Below are 17,205 nucleotides of genomic sequence, written 5' to 3'. Positions count from 1 at the left end.
CCCCTTCACTCTGTCTCCTCTCACATTCCCCTTCTCTCTTGCTTCTCCTTCCTTTGTATTGGTTACTTGATACTTTTTTCCTACTGTTTGCTCAGCTATGTACACATATGCATGCTTGGATTCAGTGTTTTTGTCTGAGATGAGCACTTTGGCAAACAGTGGAGGTATGAAATCTTGAGGCTTAGGAAGTGTGGGGTTATCAAGGAGTGTCTCACTTCCTGTCTCAGATTGAAGGGCCAAAAACAAAAGGCCCAGCTTCATGTGCAGGAAGCAGAGACATGGTCCACAAATGAGGATCTGGATGTCTGAGATACTCTGAGTGGTTTAAACCAACAAGAAACAGTTCATGATTATGGTTACCCAGTGCTCTGCTCATCTAAAATGTTCAAATTTAAAATAAGAGTGCTGAAAATATGTGCGATATTGTTCTCTATTTTTTGTTTTATTTTAACTGTTCTTAATGTTGTCCATTATCCTTCCATTTATATATTTTCTTTCACTCTGTTAAGCTGGGACCATTGAGTGCATATAAAAGACTGATGTCGCTTCAGGGTCTGAAAAAATGAAACCGATCATGAAGTTCCTTAAACCTGCATTGTTTCCAGTAGCCAGCAGGGGGCGACACCTCTGGTCACTGAAAGACATCTGGTGAAGATTCAGTTCAATTCAATTTTATTTATATTGTGCCAAATCACAACAGTCACCTCAAGGTGCTTTGTATTGTGGGTAAAGACCCTACAATAATACAGAGAAAACCCAACAGTCAAAACAACCCCCTATGAGCAGCAGGTGGCGACAGTGGAAAGGAAAAACTCCCTTTTAACAGGAAGAAACCTCCAGCAGAACCAGGCTCATGGAGGGGCAGCCATCTGCTGCGACCGGTTGGGCTGAGGGGAGAGAAAAAAAGACATGTTGTGAAAGAGAGCCAGCGATTAATAACAATTAATGATTAGATGCAGAGTGGAGTATGAACAAAGTAAATAAGGTGAATGAAAAGAAACAGTGCATTATGGGAACCCCCCGGCAGCCTAGGCCTATAGCAGCATATCTAAGGAGTGGTTCAGGGTCACCTGATCCAGCCCTAACTATAGGCTTGATCAAAAAGGAAAGTTTTAAGCTTAATCTTAAAAATAGATGGTATCTGTCTCCTGAATCCAAGCTGGGAGCTGGTTCCACAGAAGAGGGGCCTGAAAGCTGAAGGCTCTGCCTCCCATTCTACTCTTAAGTATCCTAGGAACCACAAGTAAGCCAGCAGTCTGAGAGTGAAGTGCTCTGTTGGGGTGATATGGGACTATAAGGTCTTTGAGATAAGATGGGGCCTGATTATTCAAGACCTTGTAGGTGAGGAGAAGGGTTTTAAATTCTATTCTAGATTTAACAGGGAGCCAATGAAGAGAAGCCAATATGGGAGAAATCTGCTCTCTCTTTCTAGTCCCTGTCAGTACTCTAGCTGCAGCATTTTGGATCAGCTGAAGGCTTTTCAGGGAGCTTTTAGGACTGATAATAACGAATTGCAATAGTCCACCCTAGAAGTAATAAATACATGAATTAGCTTTTCAGCATCACTCTGAGACAGGATGTTTCTAATTTTAGAAATATTGCACAAATGCAAAAAAGCGGTCCTACATATTTGTTTAATATGTGCATTGAAGGACATATCCTGGTCAAAAATGACTCCAAGATTTCTCACAGTGTTACTGGAGGCCAAAGTAATGCCATCCAGAGTAAGTATCTGGTTAGACACCATGTTACTAAGATTTGTGGGGCCGAGTACAAGAATTTCAGTTTTATCTGAATTTAGAAGCAGGAAATTAGAGGTCATCCAGGCCTTAATGTCTTTAAGACATTCCTGCAGTTTAACTAATTGATGTGTGTCATCTGGCTTCATTGATAGGTAAGCTGAGTATCATCTGCATAACAATGAAAATTGATGCAATGCTTTCTAATAATACTGCCTAAGGGAAGCATGTATAATGTAAATAGAATTGGTCCTAGCACAGAACCCTGTGGAACTCCATAATTAACCTTAGTGTGTGAAAAAGACTCCCCATTTACATGAACAAATTGGAGTCTATTAGATAAATATGATTCAAACCACTGCAGTGCAGTACCTTTAATACCTATAGTATGCTCTAATCTCTGTAATAAAATGTTATGGTCAACAGTATCAAAAGCTGCACTGAGGTCCAACAGGACAAGAACAGAGATGAGTCCACTGACAGAGGCTGTAAGAAGATCATTTGTAACCGGTGCGAAGAAATTGAAGAGTGTCACTGTAGATGCTACAAAATGTGTAAAGATCACAGACATGTTCGCTGCTGTAGCCTCCACGTCCTCTGTAACAGTAATGCTGCAGCAACAGCAAGCTGTAGGCAGAGCCGGCCAGAGGCATAGGCGAAATATGCGGCTGCATAGGGCCCCCTGACCACCAGGGGCCCCCCAAGCTCGCCCACATTTGTCATGAAACTTTTTTGGTTTGTTTTAATTTTTTACAAATGCCAATTTCCTAAAAGAAAGAAGAGACTATTCTAACTGTCCAGATTTGTAAAGTTGTAATAACACTAATTTAATGAGTAGGCTACACTCTAATCTTTCTGTCTCAGACTGATGCTAAAAAGCTAATTCATGCATCTGTTATTTCTAGGATGGACTATTGTAATTCATTATTATCAGGCTGTCCTAAAAGCTCCCTGAAAAGCCTTCAGCTGATCCAAAATGCTGCAGCTAGAGTACTGACAGGGACTAGAAAGAGAGAGCAGATTTCTCCCATATTGGCTTCTTTTCACGGGCTCATAATACCGTATCACCCCAATAGAGCACTTTGCTCTCAGACTGCTGGCTTACTTGTGGTTCCTAGGATACTTAAGAGTAGAATGGGAGGCAGAGCCTTCAGCTTTCAGGCCCCTCTTCTGTGGAACCAGCTCCCAGCTTGGATTCAGGAGGCAGACACCCTCTCTATTTTTACGATTAGGATGAATGATGGGTTTTCTCTGTAATTATTGTGGGGTCTTTACCTTACACTATAAAGTGCCCTGAGATGTCTGTTTGTTGTGAGTTGGCACTGTATAAATAAAATGTAATTGAATTGAAAAGGCTGAAACTGTAATATATCATAAAAAAAAAAAAATCAACTTTAACCCTCCAGCATTAATAACAATTAAGTTCAGGGGACAATGAAGTGGTATGAAGGGGGCCCCAAATCAAATATTGCTTAGGTCCCCTTCAAGGCTTGGGCAGACTCTGCTGTAGGTGAAGACAGCAGCAGTGTGATGAGCAATGGCAATTGATTAATATCAATATTTATTTACATTTGCATACTTCCCCAAATCTGGCAGCCATGGCACCTTAATCTAATAAAATAGCAAATGGTCAAGGCCGAGAAGTGTTGGATGAGCAGCAAGTGTCCATTTAAGGCTGCATCATAGCATTTTAGGTATTTAGGTTAAAGGTGTGTTGAAAGGCTGCACAGTAGTTTGAATTTTTAGCCTCTGTGCTGGTTAAACATGTTTTAAAAAGCCCTCAAGCAGGTGAAATAACAGATTTAAAAAAACTAAATGATACGTCAAAGCTTTGCAATTTAAGCATTACTAAATTAAGTTAAAAAAAAAAAGTATAAAAGTATTATTAGCAAAAGGTATGCCCACACTGAATAAGAGTAAAACAGTGTCAAATGCTTCTAAGACATAGTTGCGGGCCGGTCTAAGCCAAAAATGCCAGGGCCAATTTTTTGTCCCAGTCCAGCCCTGTCTGCAGATCATCAGTTAGCTGTTTTACAACTACTCTTTCAAGATTTTTGAGAGAAAAGGAAGGTTGGAGATTGGCCTATAATTAGCTAAGGCAGCTGGGTCAAGTGATGGCTTTTTAAGTAGAGGTTTAATTACAGCCACCTTGAAGGCCTGTGGTACATAGCCAACTAATAAAGACAGACTGATCATTTTTAAGATTGAAGCATCAATAATTGGAAAGACTTCTTTGAACAGTCTAGTAGGAATGGGATCTAATAAACATGTTGCTGGTTTGGAGGAAGTAACTATTGAAGTTAACTCTGAAAGATCAACTGGAGCGAAAGAGTCTAAAAAAATACCAGCAGTGCTGAAAGCAGCCGAACATGAAGATAAATCTTTGAGATGGTTGCGAATAATTTTTTCTCTAATGTCTAAAATTTTATTTGTAAAGAAATCCATGAAGTCACTACTAGTCAAAGTGAAAGGAATACTCGGCTCTGCAGAGCTCTGACTCTTTGTCAGCCTCAGAACGACTCAGTTCTTTGATCTGATGACTTTATGAGTGCTACATAATGTTGATGTAAATTATTGTTCTCGTTAGAGCCAAAAAGGAGGATGAAGCTGGGCATGTTTTATTCAACAATTAATCAAATTTTAATTTCAATTATGTTTTTTGCTTTTAGTAATTATGAAAAAAAGATAAATCACTTTTTTGCATTAATTTTGCTATGAGGTTCTCATTTTGATTGTTGTATATAAAGCACATTGCTTTTCTTTTATAGTGATGCACTTTCTTCCCCTTTAAAAGCCCAAACTCACAGGTTAGTTTAGCTCAAGGGAAAATGGCAGAGAGAGAGATCTATCTAAAAGAAAAAAAGTTGTAAAAGGTTTTGTAATTCCCCCCCTTTTAAAATCATAAATTAACTGTGATTAATCAAATTTTTTTGGAAAGCTGAGTTCAATCTTACTGTCAGACCTGCTGAATCAAGAAATCACTTCAATGGAACCTGTTTGGCAAAGTGAAGTAGGCTAAAAGTTCTCAAAAAAGCAACACAACACGATCTAAAGAAACTCAAGAACAGATGAGAAACTGACAGTCACTGACATCTGTCAGTCTGGGAAAGGTTACAAGGCTATTTATAAGGCTTTGCGAACCACGGTGAGAGCCATTATCCACAAATGACACAAACTTGGAACAGTGGTGAACCTTCCCAGGAGTGTCCAGCCTACCAAAACCAAGAGGTCATTGATGACTCATCCAGGAAGTCACGAAAGAATCCAGAAACATTTAAAGAACTGCAGAACACTTGGCTTAGTTAAAGTTGGTGTAGTGGCAATCCAACCACCAAAAGGCCACTTGAGGAAATCTGAAGCCATTTCCAATGTGTCTGGTCTGCGATGCCCAATACTTTTAACACTTTATTGATCATCTAAAGCTTAAAAACCTCTACAGAAACTTGAGTGCACGATGAAGAGATAAAAATAAGCTCCAAAAGACAATGCAAAAAAGGATTAAAAATGTGGCATAACCTTCAGAACCAACAACCACACACGTTTAAAAAACTTTGTGGTTTTCTCCTGGCTCTAATTCTCTACATCTGTGCCCCTAAACCAGGGATCCTCAAGTCCAGGCCTCGAGGGCCGGTGTCCTGCAACTTTTAGATGTGTCTCTGCTTCAACACACCTGAGTCAAATATAGAAGTCATTAGCACGACTCTGGAGAACTTGACTGCATACTGAGGAGGTAATTCAGCCATTTGATTCAGGTGTGTTGGATCAGGGACACATCTAAAACCTGCAGGACACCGGCCCTCGAGGCCTGGATGTGAGGACCCCTGCCCTAAACCCTTCCTTAAATAGGGTAACCTTCTAATCTAAAACCTGTGCTCCCTGGTGCCCAAGTGACACTACTACAAAAACGTCTAGACCTTACCAGACAATATAATACACATCAAAATTGGCAACAACAGCCAGTGTCCATGATTCAAGAAAGAGACTGGGCAAAAATGGCATCCAGGAGAGTTCCAAGGGGAAAAACCACTGCTGACCAAAAAGAACACAGAGGCTCATCTCAAATGATCCCCAAGACTTTAGGGAATTTTTTCTGTGGACTGTGGAGACAAAGGTTTGAGTCCCATCACCAGATTCGAATATTATCAGTCCATTAAATTGATGTTATTAACAGTTATTAGTCCCATAAGTGTAGTTCAGACTGGCCCTCCTGCACCTGCTAGCTGGCTCAGAAGGCCGTTATCACTAATTACATCGGTAGCTGGCTGCTGGGAGGGACTACGGTCCCGTTACATCTGGTGCAAAACTAACAGCCTTTAATAAAAAGAACATCATAGTGACAGTCAAACATGGTGGTGGTTGTGTGATGCTCTGGAGCTGCTTTGCTGCTTCAGTTCCTGTCCTACTTGTAATAACTGATGGAACCATGAATTATTCTCTCTACCAGAAAATCCTGAAGGACAGTGTCCAGCTACTAGTTCTTTCCCTGAAGCTCAAGCACACGTGGGTTATGCAACAGGACAATGATCTGAAACACCAGCAAGTCCATGTCTGAATGGCGCTAAAAAAAAAAAAAAAGAAGAAGAGAAGGTTTTGGAGCGTTAAGTCAAAGTCAACTTAAATCTGATTGAGATTCTTTTGGCAGGAGCCTTAAACAGGCTGCTTATGCTTGAAAACCATCTTGTGTGGCTGAATTAAAACAATTTTGCAAAGAAGAGTGGGCCAAAATTCTTCCACCGTGATAGGAAAGGCTCATTGCCAGTTATTGCAAATGCTGGATTGCAGTTCTTGCTGTCAAGGGGGGACAACTGCTATTTCACATAGGGCCAGGTAGGTTTGGATAGCTTGTCTTCCCTTAATAAATGAAGTCACATCATTTAAAAACTGCATTTTGTATTTACTCTGGTTATCTTTGTCTTATAATAGAATTTTTATGATAATCTAAAACATGTAAGTGTGCCAAATATGCAAAAAAATAAGAAGTCAGGAAATACTCGGTGCGCCAGTATTATCGCCTTTTATTAGCTATTTGCCAGTCAATTGGTATCAGCATATCAAATGTTATGGAAATCTGTTTACTTTGTGTGTCTGGAAGAAAGAAATAGCAGCTGATATATCAGATTTTTAAATCACCAAATATCGTGAGTAGTACTGGTCTTGAAAATTCTATATCAGTCAGACTCTAGTTACCATCTCTGGCCACGGTACAGCTGTATTTGATGTGTCTGCATCCATCAGAGTACCTGGATCAGTCTGAGGCGGGGAACACCTAAACACTTAAACATGCTGATTAGTGGAGTCCACAGTGATCAGGGTTGTGACCTTGGTTCTCTTTCAGTGGGAAGATTTTACTGCCAAGCAGGAAGATATCTAATATTTCCTGTCTATCACATTCCTTAAAGCAATTTTCACTCGTTGCCCAAGGTTGTTTAGACTCCTTTTGTTAGAAAATTGTAGGCACAGCATAAAACCAGCAGCTCTGTTTGTAAGTGCAGAGAGCACAGCCTCACCTTTTGAGAATTGTCTTCATACACAAGCACTTTCCCACTCCTTTCTCCTCTTCTTATTAACAGTAAAGCTGCGAAGACTAATATCCTTTCCCTTTGCTTTAGGCTGGAGATCACAGCCAAAAGTGGGGCAGTGTGGCCTTTTTGATGCTTTGTATAACCATTAGAAATAGCAATTTTGTAACTACAGTTCTGGTTCACATCATCAGCCCAGAGTGCATTGCTCACACAAGGTAATGACAGCCTAAACATGTAGGATTTTCAAAACAAAAGTATTTCATGTGGTTTCAGCAATGTGCTTTGGTAAGATCTCAAGGGCCAAAAGTTGACATAGTCTGGATTCCTTTTAACAATTAATACACCACATCAGTGACTCAGAAATTTCATCTCCATTGGATTTAACCTCATTTTGTTCTGTCTAGCTTAGCTGTGCATCTGTGCTTGCATATATCATCTGAGTTCATCAGTAATAAATGTTTAGAGGTTTTATGGAACAGTACTGCTGCTAATCTGTGTTAGTGATGTCATATCAGGCTTTTCAATCAGGAGGCCATCTAGCAGTCTGTTAACTCCTTGTCTAACCTGACCTTCTTCTTCCCTTCATTTGAATTTCTTCTATTTGCTGTAAACTGTTTGTGCCCTCTAAGCAGGAAGTGATGTCACTAGCTGTACCAGGAGCAGTTGGTTTCACTGGAAGTGTACTGCAGTTATCAGTTTAGGTCAGCTGTGCATGGAATGGTTTTTAGGAGAATTTGCTCAGAGCAGCCAGCATGGCTCCAACACTGAGTACTGACAGAGTTTATAAGCTGCTCTCATGATGAAACAAATGATAATATATCTTCTTGTAATGGAGTCTTGCCCTGCATTTTCTTTGCTGTGTAATTTCTGTGAGGCTTCTGTCATTATCCCTCTGTACACTTTCCCTGACCTCACCTCTCCCTTTTTTTCTTTAAACTTTACATCAGACTGCAGCAGTTGTGTGTCTTTACCACAGCTACAGTGGCTTGCAAAAGTATTCATACCCTTTGAACTTTTCCATATTTTGTCACATTAGAACCACAAACATAAATATATTTCACTGGAATTTAATGTGAAAGACCAACACAAAGTGGTATACAATTGTGAAGTGGAACGAAAATTATACATGATTCAAAAATATTCAGCCCCCTTTTCTCTGAGTGCAACTAATTGCATTCAGAAGTTGCCTGATGACTGTTAATGACTAAAAAGAGTCCACCTGTGTGTAATCTAATCTCAGTACAAATACAGCTGCTCCGTGACGGCCTCAGAGGTTGGTTAAGAGAATATTGAAAATTGAACTTTTTGGCCAAAATGCAAAATGCTATGTGTGGCGGAGAATTAACACAGCACATCACTCTGAACACACCATCCCCACTGTCAAATATGGTGGTGGCAGCATCATGCTCTGGGGCTGCTTCTCTTCAGCAGGGACAGGGAAGTTGGTCAGAGTTGATGGGAAGATGGTTGGAGCCAAATACAGGACAATCTTGGAAGAAAACCTGTTGGAGTCTGCAAAAGACTTGAGACTGGGGCGGAGGTTCACCTTCCAGCAGCACAACGACCCTAAACATAAAGCCAGGGCTACAATGGAACGGTTTAAAACCAAACATATTCATGTGTTAGAATGGCCCAGCCAAAGTCCAGACCTAAACCAAATTGAGAATTTGTGGCAAGATCTGAAAACTGCTGCAGTCACTAGATGTGCAAAGCTGGTGGAGACATACCCTAAAAGACTTGCAGCTGTAATTGCAGCAAAAGGTGGTTCCACAAAGTATTGACTCAGGGGGGCACTCAGTTTTTTATTTTTAAAAAATGTTTTGAATCATGTATAATTTTTGTTCCACTTCACAATTGTATACCACTTTGTGTTGGTCTTTCACATTAAATTCCAGTGAAATATATTTATGTTTGTGGTTGTAATGTGACAAAATATGGAAAAGTTCAAGGGGTATGAATACTTTTGCAAGCCACTGTATGTTTACAGCCTGGGCCAGGATTAAAAGCTGTAATATGTGTGTTATCTATTAGTCTCTGTGTAGTGTGGAGTGGGAGAGGCAGGGTGTGTGCTGGCATGGTGAGTGAAGTGTGACGTTTGGCGAGCGGACTGCCTGTTTGCTTTATTGTCCGGCGTCCAAACTAAATGGCAGGAAATAATAACGGGAGTGAGCAGAGAAAAACAAATAGCAGGTTTTTGAGGTATTTCTAATATTAGTTTGGGAAGAAAATGACTCAATTTAAACTGTGAAACACTTTGTTTTACATGCTTAGCTTGAGGAATATAAATAAGGCCAACTGTATAAAAGGCTGCTTTTGAAAATGTTACTGGTGTGGGCTGTCAAATAAAGACCTAAAACAGACCAATCCTTCAGTATAATTCCTATTTGTGTGTATGATGGAACAGCTCCCATAATCAGTACTGAAAAGTGAATATTATACCATTTGTGATATTTTGACTAAATTGGTACAAATGAATGAAAATATTTGTATGACAGCCACATGTATCTGTCAGTTATCCTACAGTTAAGCTCTGTTGATGCTCAATACACTATCTGTTGGAAGGCAGGTTTTCCAGCTCAGCTATAAGGCTTTAAATAGCAAAATGGAATCGGATGAATCATGAATCACATGCAGCATAACTTCAGCTAATTTATTTGTACTGTATTTGAATAAATAACATTTTTACTTTATGTGGTCATTGGCCCATCATGCCTCCTTTTTCATAACTGGAAAATCTGAAGAGGATCACACAATGAATGAAAACCTTCTTGTTCAAATGGAGTTGAATCACACAGCCTTGAAACCAAAGTTTTCTGATAGGGTGTAGTCAGGAAACACTCAAGCAACTGTGAGTTGAAATTCAAACTTGATACATGAAGCACAGTATACTGAATATTTAATATTTAAAATAGTATCATTACTATTTCTTTTACTATTCATAAAAACAGCTACAGGCCTGTGAAACACAGGACTCTGTGAAGTCTGAGTAACTAAGTGTTGCTTCAGTTCATTGAGGTTTGCAGGCATTTGTTTATGCACAGCCCTCTTAAGGTCCCGCTGCAGCATTTTAATCAGCTTCAGCTCTGGACTTTGGGCCGTTGCAACACCTTTATTCTTTTCTTTCTGTCAGTGTGTTGTAGATTTCCTGGTGAGACTGGGATCATTGTCCTGTTGCATGACCCAATTTCAAGCTTTAGCTGTCGGACAGATGGCTTCACGTTTGATTCTATTGTAAACACACAGCTGAAGCTCCACACCTCCAAACTACCAAGCTCAGCTTTCATAGAGGTGTTGACTCTTGTTGATGATCAGTTAATCAAGTGCATTTGATCTGAAGTACCTGGCTGTTGCTTCTTCATTTCTGTGGAAGCAGTAAGGGTGTACTATAGAGTCCTTTGTCACATGAGTGAACATGATCACGATGACTGCTAATAAGAGTTACTAAGTCAGCAAAGCATTGTTGTTGTATTTAGTCTTGATTTAGTTGGAAAAACAGTGAATTCTGACTGACTGCCATCACCTGTTTTGACCCTGTACCTGTACACCCTGTACACTGTAAACCCAGATTTTGATTCCACTTAAAAATATTGAGTTCATATTACTTAAAATTACCTAGAATGTGAACATTACTTGTTAATGCTGAGTAGACTGTACTTTTTGATGGTCTATCTTATTGTAATTATGTGTTTGAGTTCAAACAACTTAATATCATTAAGTTTTGCACCTGCTAAAGATCTAGTTTATACCAGTTTTAACAGACTGTATTAATGCGCAGCTGTATGGTGGCATGCTGGTTAGCAGTGTTACCTCACAGGTAGAATGCCATCTAGAAGGTCTGGGTTCAATTCTGGTTTGGCCCAAGCCTCTCGCTGCTTGGAACAGAAGATATTTGGTGTTTTTGTTCACAACGCTCTCTCGTATAGTTTTTTTATTGTTCCATGGACAAATGTTATTTGTAAATGTTAATGTACCAGCGTTCAGCAGGGCCGAGTTTTATCATGTTTATTTACCAAATTTAAACAGACACAGTTCAACACTGTAAAAAATATTTGTGTTACTGGGCAGCATAGTGGCATGGTGGTTAGCACTGCTGCCTCACAACTAGAATAGCTATCTGATAGTCTGGGTTCAATTCCATCTTAGCCCGGGACTCTTGCTGTGTGGACTCATGTATGTTCTCCCCGTGTCTGTATGGGTTTTTTCCCACAATCTGAAGACATGCAGTTACTGGGGTTAGGTTAATTGGTCTCTCTAAATTGCCCACAGGTGTGAATGGTTGTCTGTCTCTCTCTGTGTTAGCCCTGCAACAGGCTGGTGATCTGTATGGGGTGTACCCTGCATCTTGTCAGCTGGGATAGGCTCCAGCCCACACCACCCCCACACAACCATGAAAAGGATAGGGGGCAATGATTGATCAAAAGACATTTTATTTTATTCATGAACTATAAAAGATAAGTTTGGTCAATTAGAACATACAATTTAGTTCAACTGGAAGTGGAGTAGTGCTTACTTAACAGGCTGAGTTAAATGAACTGTTTTATTACTTAAAAAATTTAAGTAGATTCAACTTATCCGGGTTTACAGTGTATGCAGCACAACACCAGGCTGCTGTTTTCAAACTCACTCTGGATCCTGTTTCGAAATGCTCCATTTTGTGGGGAAAAATAATTTTTCAGTATCAATTGAGGGCCAGAACTGAGGAAAAAGATGCTTTATACATTTATATGTATTACACAATATAATAATTCAAATAATAGTAGCTAAAATAGTTGTGATTTATTATTTCAGCACTAAACTCGGTTTCAGCTAAAGTGATTTTCACTTTGAGACAGTCAAAAGTTGTTTTTCCTTAATTTTATAGCTGCGTGTCTGCAGTATTAGTAAATCATTTACATTTATAATGGTGTTAGTTACATCTTATAGAGTTATTATTTCTGTGTAATAAAACTGAGCAGGTCTTCTCTGGTTAAGAGCTCTCAGATTGAGTTCTGTTTTTGCTGCTTCCAGTTGGACCCCATCTCAGTGAAGTACGGACATATTTCCATATGAGGAAAATAGCATTCTCTTAATCTCATGCCAAACGTGCTCCATGTCGTCTTCACATGCATGAGGCTCAGACTGGAACCAGATTTCTGTTTGATTCCAAATTATTTACAACCTGCAGAGGATGGCCTTGTCTTGATAAAGACCCAGAACACTGTTGTTTCCCCTGCTGCGTGTCCTCTGTTGTGTATCCCTTGCTGTGTAACTTTTGGACACACAACGTTTCCTGGTGGGATGTTTTGATGCCAAGTGGGAAAAAAAGTTGTTGGGCTTATGCTTGATTTCTGTTTTTATTCGGAAGAAGCTCCTCTGTGGTGGAAAACTCACATCCAGGGTCATAAAAGTCAGTCAGTTCAAGTGTATGTGTGTGTGTGTGTGTGTGTGCGCGCACACGTGCGCTATGGTGTGTGAATGGCAGAGCATTTTTGAGCCTATGTTTATGTGTGTTTGCACAAGACATCTGCTATGTCAATAAGCTGGGGTTTTCGTTGTGGGTGTGTTGACTGCTGCCAGTGCAAAAGCAGAGGCCAGAGTTTACATCACAGTCTGCCATCAGTCACCCGACTCCATTAATCCTACCAGAGGAGTTTTCACTGAGTGAGCCACAAGAGCGCGTTACATCTGTAAATGTCTTTCTACAAGATACAAGAAATAAACTGAAAGGTTAGATTGCCTGTAAATCTTTATCATATAAAAAAAACTGCTTGACATATTCTATTTTTTGAGGAGAAAATAGGCTTTTAGTTAGTTTATGCTAACTTGATGTAATGGAACATGACTGCAGTGCCTAAAATAAGCCTTGTTGGTGATGTAGTTGCAGAATAGTTTGGAACTGCATGCTTGCCCTGAAGTTCACAGTTTGTTTCAGAATCTCAGAAGAAAAACAGTCACTTCTGGCTATATATGGTTATAATGGTAGATATATAATAAAAATGGCTAAAAACTTAAATAATGAGTTCAGAATATGTCCAAGTAATCCTCGTGAACCAAGTGTTTAGCCTTCAGACTACTCCAAACACATAGTTTGAGAGTTTTTTTTCCTTCTTTCGGCTCTGTATGATGTCATTGAGTGCAGGAATCTCTAATATGGTCATCTCAGGCACACAGCTGTGGCTGTGAGTACAAAAGCCCCACCCACCTGCTATTCAAGCCTTCTTTTCACAAGTAGCAGCCAATCAGAAGAGAGTGTAAGGATAATCTTGAACTGTTAATCATGCAAAGCTACTGTAAGATGAATCAAAGATGAAAAATATGGAGCTGGGAATGAGCAGCGTAGGTCACTTTTGATGCAACGTTAAAGGGTTCACCCTGGCCAGAATCAGCTGTTTCATGTTTTAAAGTTACTTATTCCATTAGAGACTTTAGAGGTCTTTTTACTTAATAATGTGAAAGGAAACCATGAACAATGCTGTGTCTGCACACATTCTTTAGACAGCAGAAATATTAGTGTGTGTGTTGTGGCTCTCTCTCACACACACACACTGAGCATTTTTTCAGCTCTCCAGCAGCAGATTTCTGTGTATTTGGCAGGGAAATGAACACTGTGCCAAACTGTGATTTATGGTTGTGCATATTTGTATTCATGCAACACGATCCTTCCTTCCTCCTTCTCCCTCCTACAGTCGACATCCGGGAGATCCGGGAGCTGCGGTTGGGGAAGGGCTCCCGTGATTTTGAACGCTACCCAGATGAGGCTCGTAAGCTGGACGCCACCCACTGCTTCATAATGCTGTACGGCCTGGAGTTTCGCCTCCGGACCCTCAGTGTAGCTGGTCAGTGTGTGTGTGTGTGTATAAGCTACTGTGTGTGGATGTGTACTGGTGACTCCCAAAGTGTTTTCACAGCTACTGTTTGTTTTCCTCACAGTCATGTCTGCTGCTGAACTGGAAGTCACATCACATCACATATTTTCTATTATGAATTTTCTCCTTTTCTCAACTTTATTCTCCTTAAACAATAAGGTTTGCATTGTTCTTTATTTCACCTGCTGTCAAAATCCCACATTTAGACCAAAGCCAACAATCCGTTTCATTTCCATACCATGATGTCGGCCCACAGTATCATAATTTACCCAGTAACCATACAGTACTATAAAGCAAACCTTAGGTGACTAATCAACTTAAAATCAAAGGCGACACTTTCATAAAACTGAATTTTGGTGAAAACACAACAAAGGAATTCAGCATAAATAACAAATTACATCTTAAATCTAGATTTTCGCACCTATGCGAATAGAACAACCATATATGATACTGTAAATTTCCAGTCAGTCATAGAGACTTCAGGTGAGCTTCTGGAACCTATGTGGGTTCAAGGCCATTGGTTTCCAGTTGAAGACATAAATCTTCAAAACATTTTCCCTGTTTGTGGAATATTTTCAGTTACAAATTAACTCATATTTGTGTGTGTGTGTCTTTTAATAGTTTTTGAGCAAAAATGAGCTTTGATACACAGATTATTCTGTTATGAGCATGGTTTTTTTTGGGGGGGGGGGTCAAGGCAATCAAACTAGAAAATCAAAATACCTACCCATCAATTTTAGCAAAATTACTTTTATGTTACAAAATAATCATGTATCTTTCTTTAGAAAAACTGCGTAAATGCTTAAAATACTGCAAATGTTTATGAGCTGAAGTCATTCTTGGTAAAATAACAAACTTCCACTGAGGAATTATGTCACAATCATAAATCATCCTAAAAAACAAATGTTTCCTCTTTCTGTGTCTTTGTGTTTGCAGCCTTCAGTGAGGAAGAAGTCAACATGTGGATCACTGGACTCAACTGGCTGATGATTGACACTCAGAGGGCACCGGCACCACAGCAGACTGACAGGTGTGTTTGTGTTTGAGCCGCTCCTTTACCAACACAGAAACTCGTCCTGTCCATCGTCTTAAAGGACAATATGTTTATTTCACCTGGAGTCTGTCGACGCTCTAATTGAAAGTGGTCACCCAGAGGTTGAGTGTGTTAGATGCTGAACATCTGGATGATCAGTTTGTTGCTGCAACTACTTACAGTTGGTCTCCAATGTCAGTGCAGCCACCAATTTTTCCTAGTTGTAAGGAGGTTGTTGTCCTATTTTCAGTGTGTCCTACTCCAGTGTGACTGAGTAGGACACACTGACGAGTTAAGAAAAGTTCACCGCACTCAGAGTTGTTATGAAGGGAGAATCGATCCATAGAGGTCAAAATAGTTTTTGTACCAGGCTGTAAATGCGCTTTTTAATGCTGTAAATGTAGCCACTTTAACGTACGAATCTATGGGACTAACCAATTAAAACCAAACAGCCTTCCAACACCCAACAATTTATTCTTGTCTTCTGTGGGAGACATAAGTCTGAGACCTCTACATCAAGCTAATGTATGCAGTCTATTTGAGTCCTGCTGTGTTGTCAGGAGGACACCCTGGGCTTTCTAATGATAAAACATTTGTTGAGGTTTGACTGATAGACAGCATGAACTTTCTTTTCAAAATCATGGGCATTGTAGCTTCCACATTTTATTTTGCAGATATTATGTTTCTATTGCTAAAAACAAAAAGAAAGTCAATATAACATTTTTAACTTCAATATAGTAAGATTTCAGAACTATACAGTCATTTTAGCGCTTTCAAAACAAACCTTTTGTTCAGTGTCGTTTGTAGTGGACAGCAGGACTTACAAACTCTTTTTTTCAACTTATGTCTGTACTTCAGGAGGCAGAGGGCTGTGAGGCAGAAATGATTTGGCTCAGAAATGTAGACAAGGAGTCAGACTTATTGGGGTCAGGGGATGAGGGCCAGGCATTAGAGCGGAAAGGTGAAAGTTCATAGGTGGAGACACCAGCATTTGAGGAGCACCCACCATCCATTATGGATAGGAAGCAATGTGTAACCTGGGGCTCTGAGCAAAACGTTTGATTTCTTTATCTTTATTTACTATATTTGCTAAAAGTGCATTAAACTGTGTCTCTGCTTCAACCCCACTGATATTGGGTTAAAACTGTTTTTAACATGAAACCCGGACGCTGCCCACAGTCACCAATACTGGAGTGCCTCTGTGGGCAGTTAAAAGTACAAAAATGAAATGAAATGGTGATTGAGGCATTAAAGCAGTCTGTGTTATAAAGTGACAGCTGGGTACATCTAAGGAGTGGTGACTTGGACAGAAAGGGAACTGTGTGTCAGAGGAGTGGGCAAATATTTGTTTTGGGATGAAAATATTTACTCCAGATGAATGCGCAGAGGCAGTTTTTTGGCTTCTGTGGTGAAAGCAGAAGAACAGAGAGAGGTGTTGTGTGACAGAAAAACAGTTTTGTTGTCTACATATTGAGCACGGTTTATGTTTGGAAATGGTCAAAGGAAGTGAAATGACCAATTCTGTCTGTTTATGAAGTTTTGTAAACTGTTTAAGGAGAAGATTTACTAGTTAAGCTGAAGGCGAGAACTGTGTATAGCCCTGATACTGTGTGTGTTCATGTCTTTAACATTAGAACACTAATTAGCCTAGCGCTGTATTGCTACAGTATGTTTTATGTAATAAAGACATTAAAAGTGCAGCTTTTTCATTCCAAACATTTAGTATCTTTTCTAGATTGTAACTGGAAAGAATGAATGGTATGACCAGAAATGATTTTAATGATAATAATAATAATAATTTAAAATTATTATCACTTTTGTGCATACAGTATATAAAACAAACAAAACATTAAGTAATCTACTTGTGAGGTCTGTTAGAATAGAATAGACATGTATTTGACACAGAGCTGTAGAGTCACTCTTTAACAGAGCACAGACTTGAAGTGTTGCTTTAAAACAAATGCCACCTGTTAGCCTTGAGGAACTCGTTATCATTACCTCTGCTGGTTCCATGTATGTGTTGAGAAGCTCCTCCTGCAGTCAAAGCATGACACAGAAAGGTGCAC

The 17,205-nt window shown here is 39.7% G+C and overlaps 1 protein-coding gene across 1 annotated transcript in view; it reads left to right on the top strand.

Annotated features, from left to right (window-relative positions):
- Positions 1–17,205, top strand: part of LOC115779591 (1-phosphatidylinositol 4,5-bisphosphate phosphodiesterase gamma-1-like) — a 58,544-nt gene that overhangs the window by 7,631 nt on the left and 33,708 nt on the right. Inside the window, exons 2-3 of the mRNA XM_030728344.1 lie at positions 13,927–14,076; positions 15,043–15,136. Coding sequence (XP_030584204.1) covers positions 13,927–14,076; positions 15,043–15,136 — 244 coding nt within the window. The remainder of the gene's footprint in view (positions 1–13,926; positions 14,077–15,042; positions 15,137–17,205) is intronic.

The sequence above is a fragment of the Archocentrus centrarchus genome, chromosome 4 (genome assembly GCF_007364275.1).
Source record: "Archocentrus centrarchus isolate MPI-CPG fArcCen1 chromosome 4, fArcCen1, whole genome shotgun sequence".
In the NCBI taxonomy this organism is placed as follows: domain Eukaryota; kingdom Metazoa; phylum Chordata; class Actinopteri; order Cichliformes; family Cichlidae; genus Archocentrus; species Archocentrus centrarchus.
This window is presented reverse-complemented; position numbering and strand designations above follow the sequence as displayed.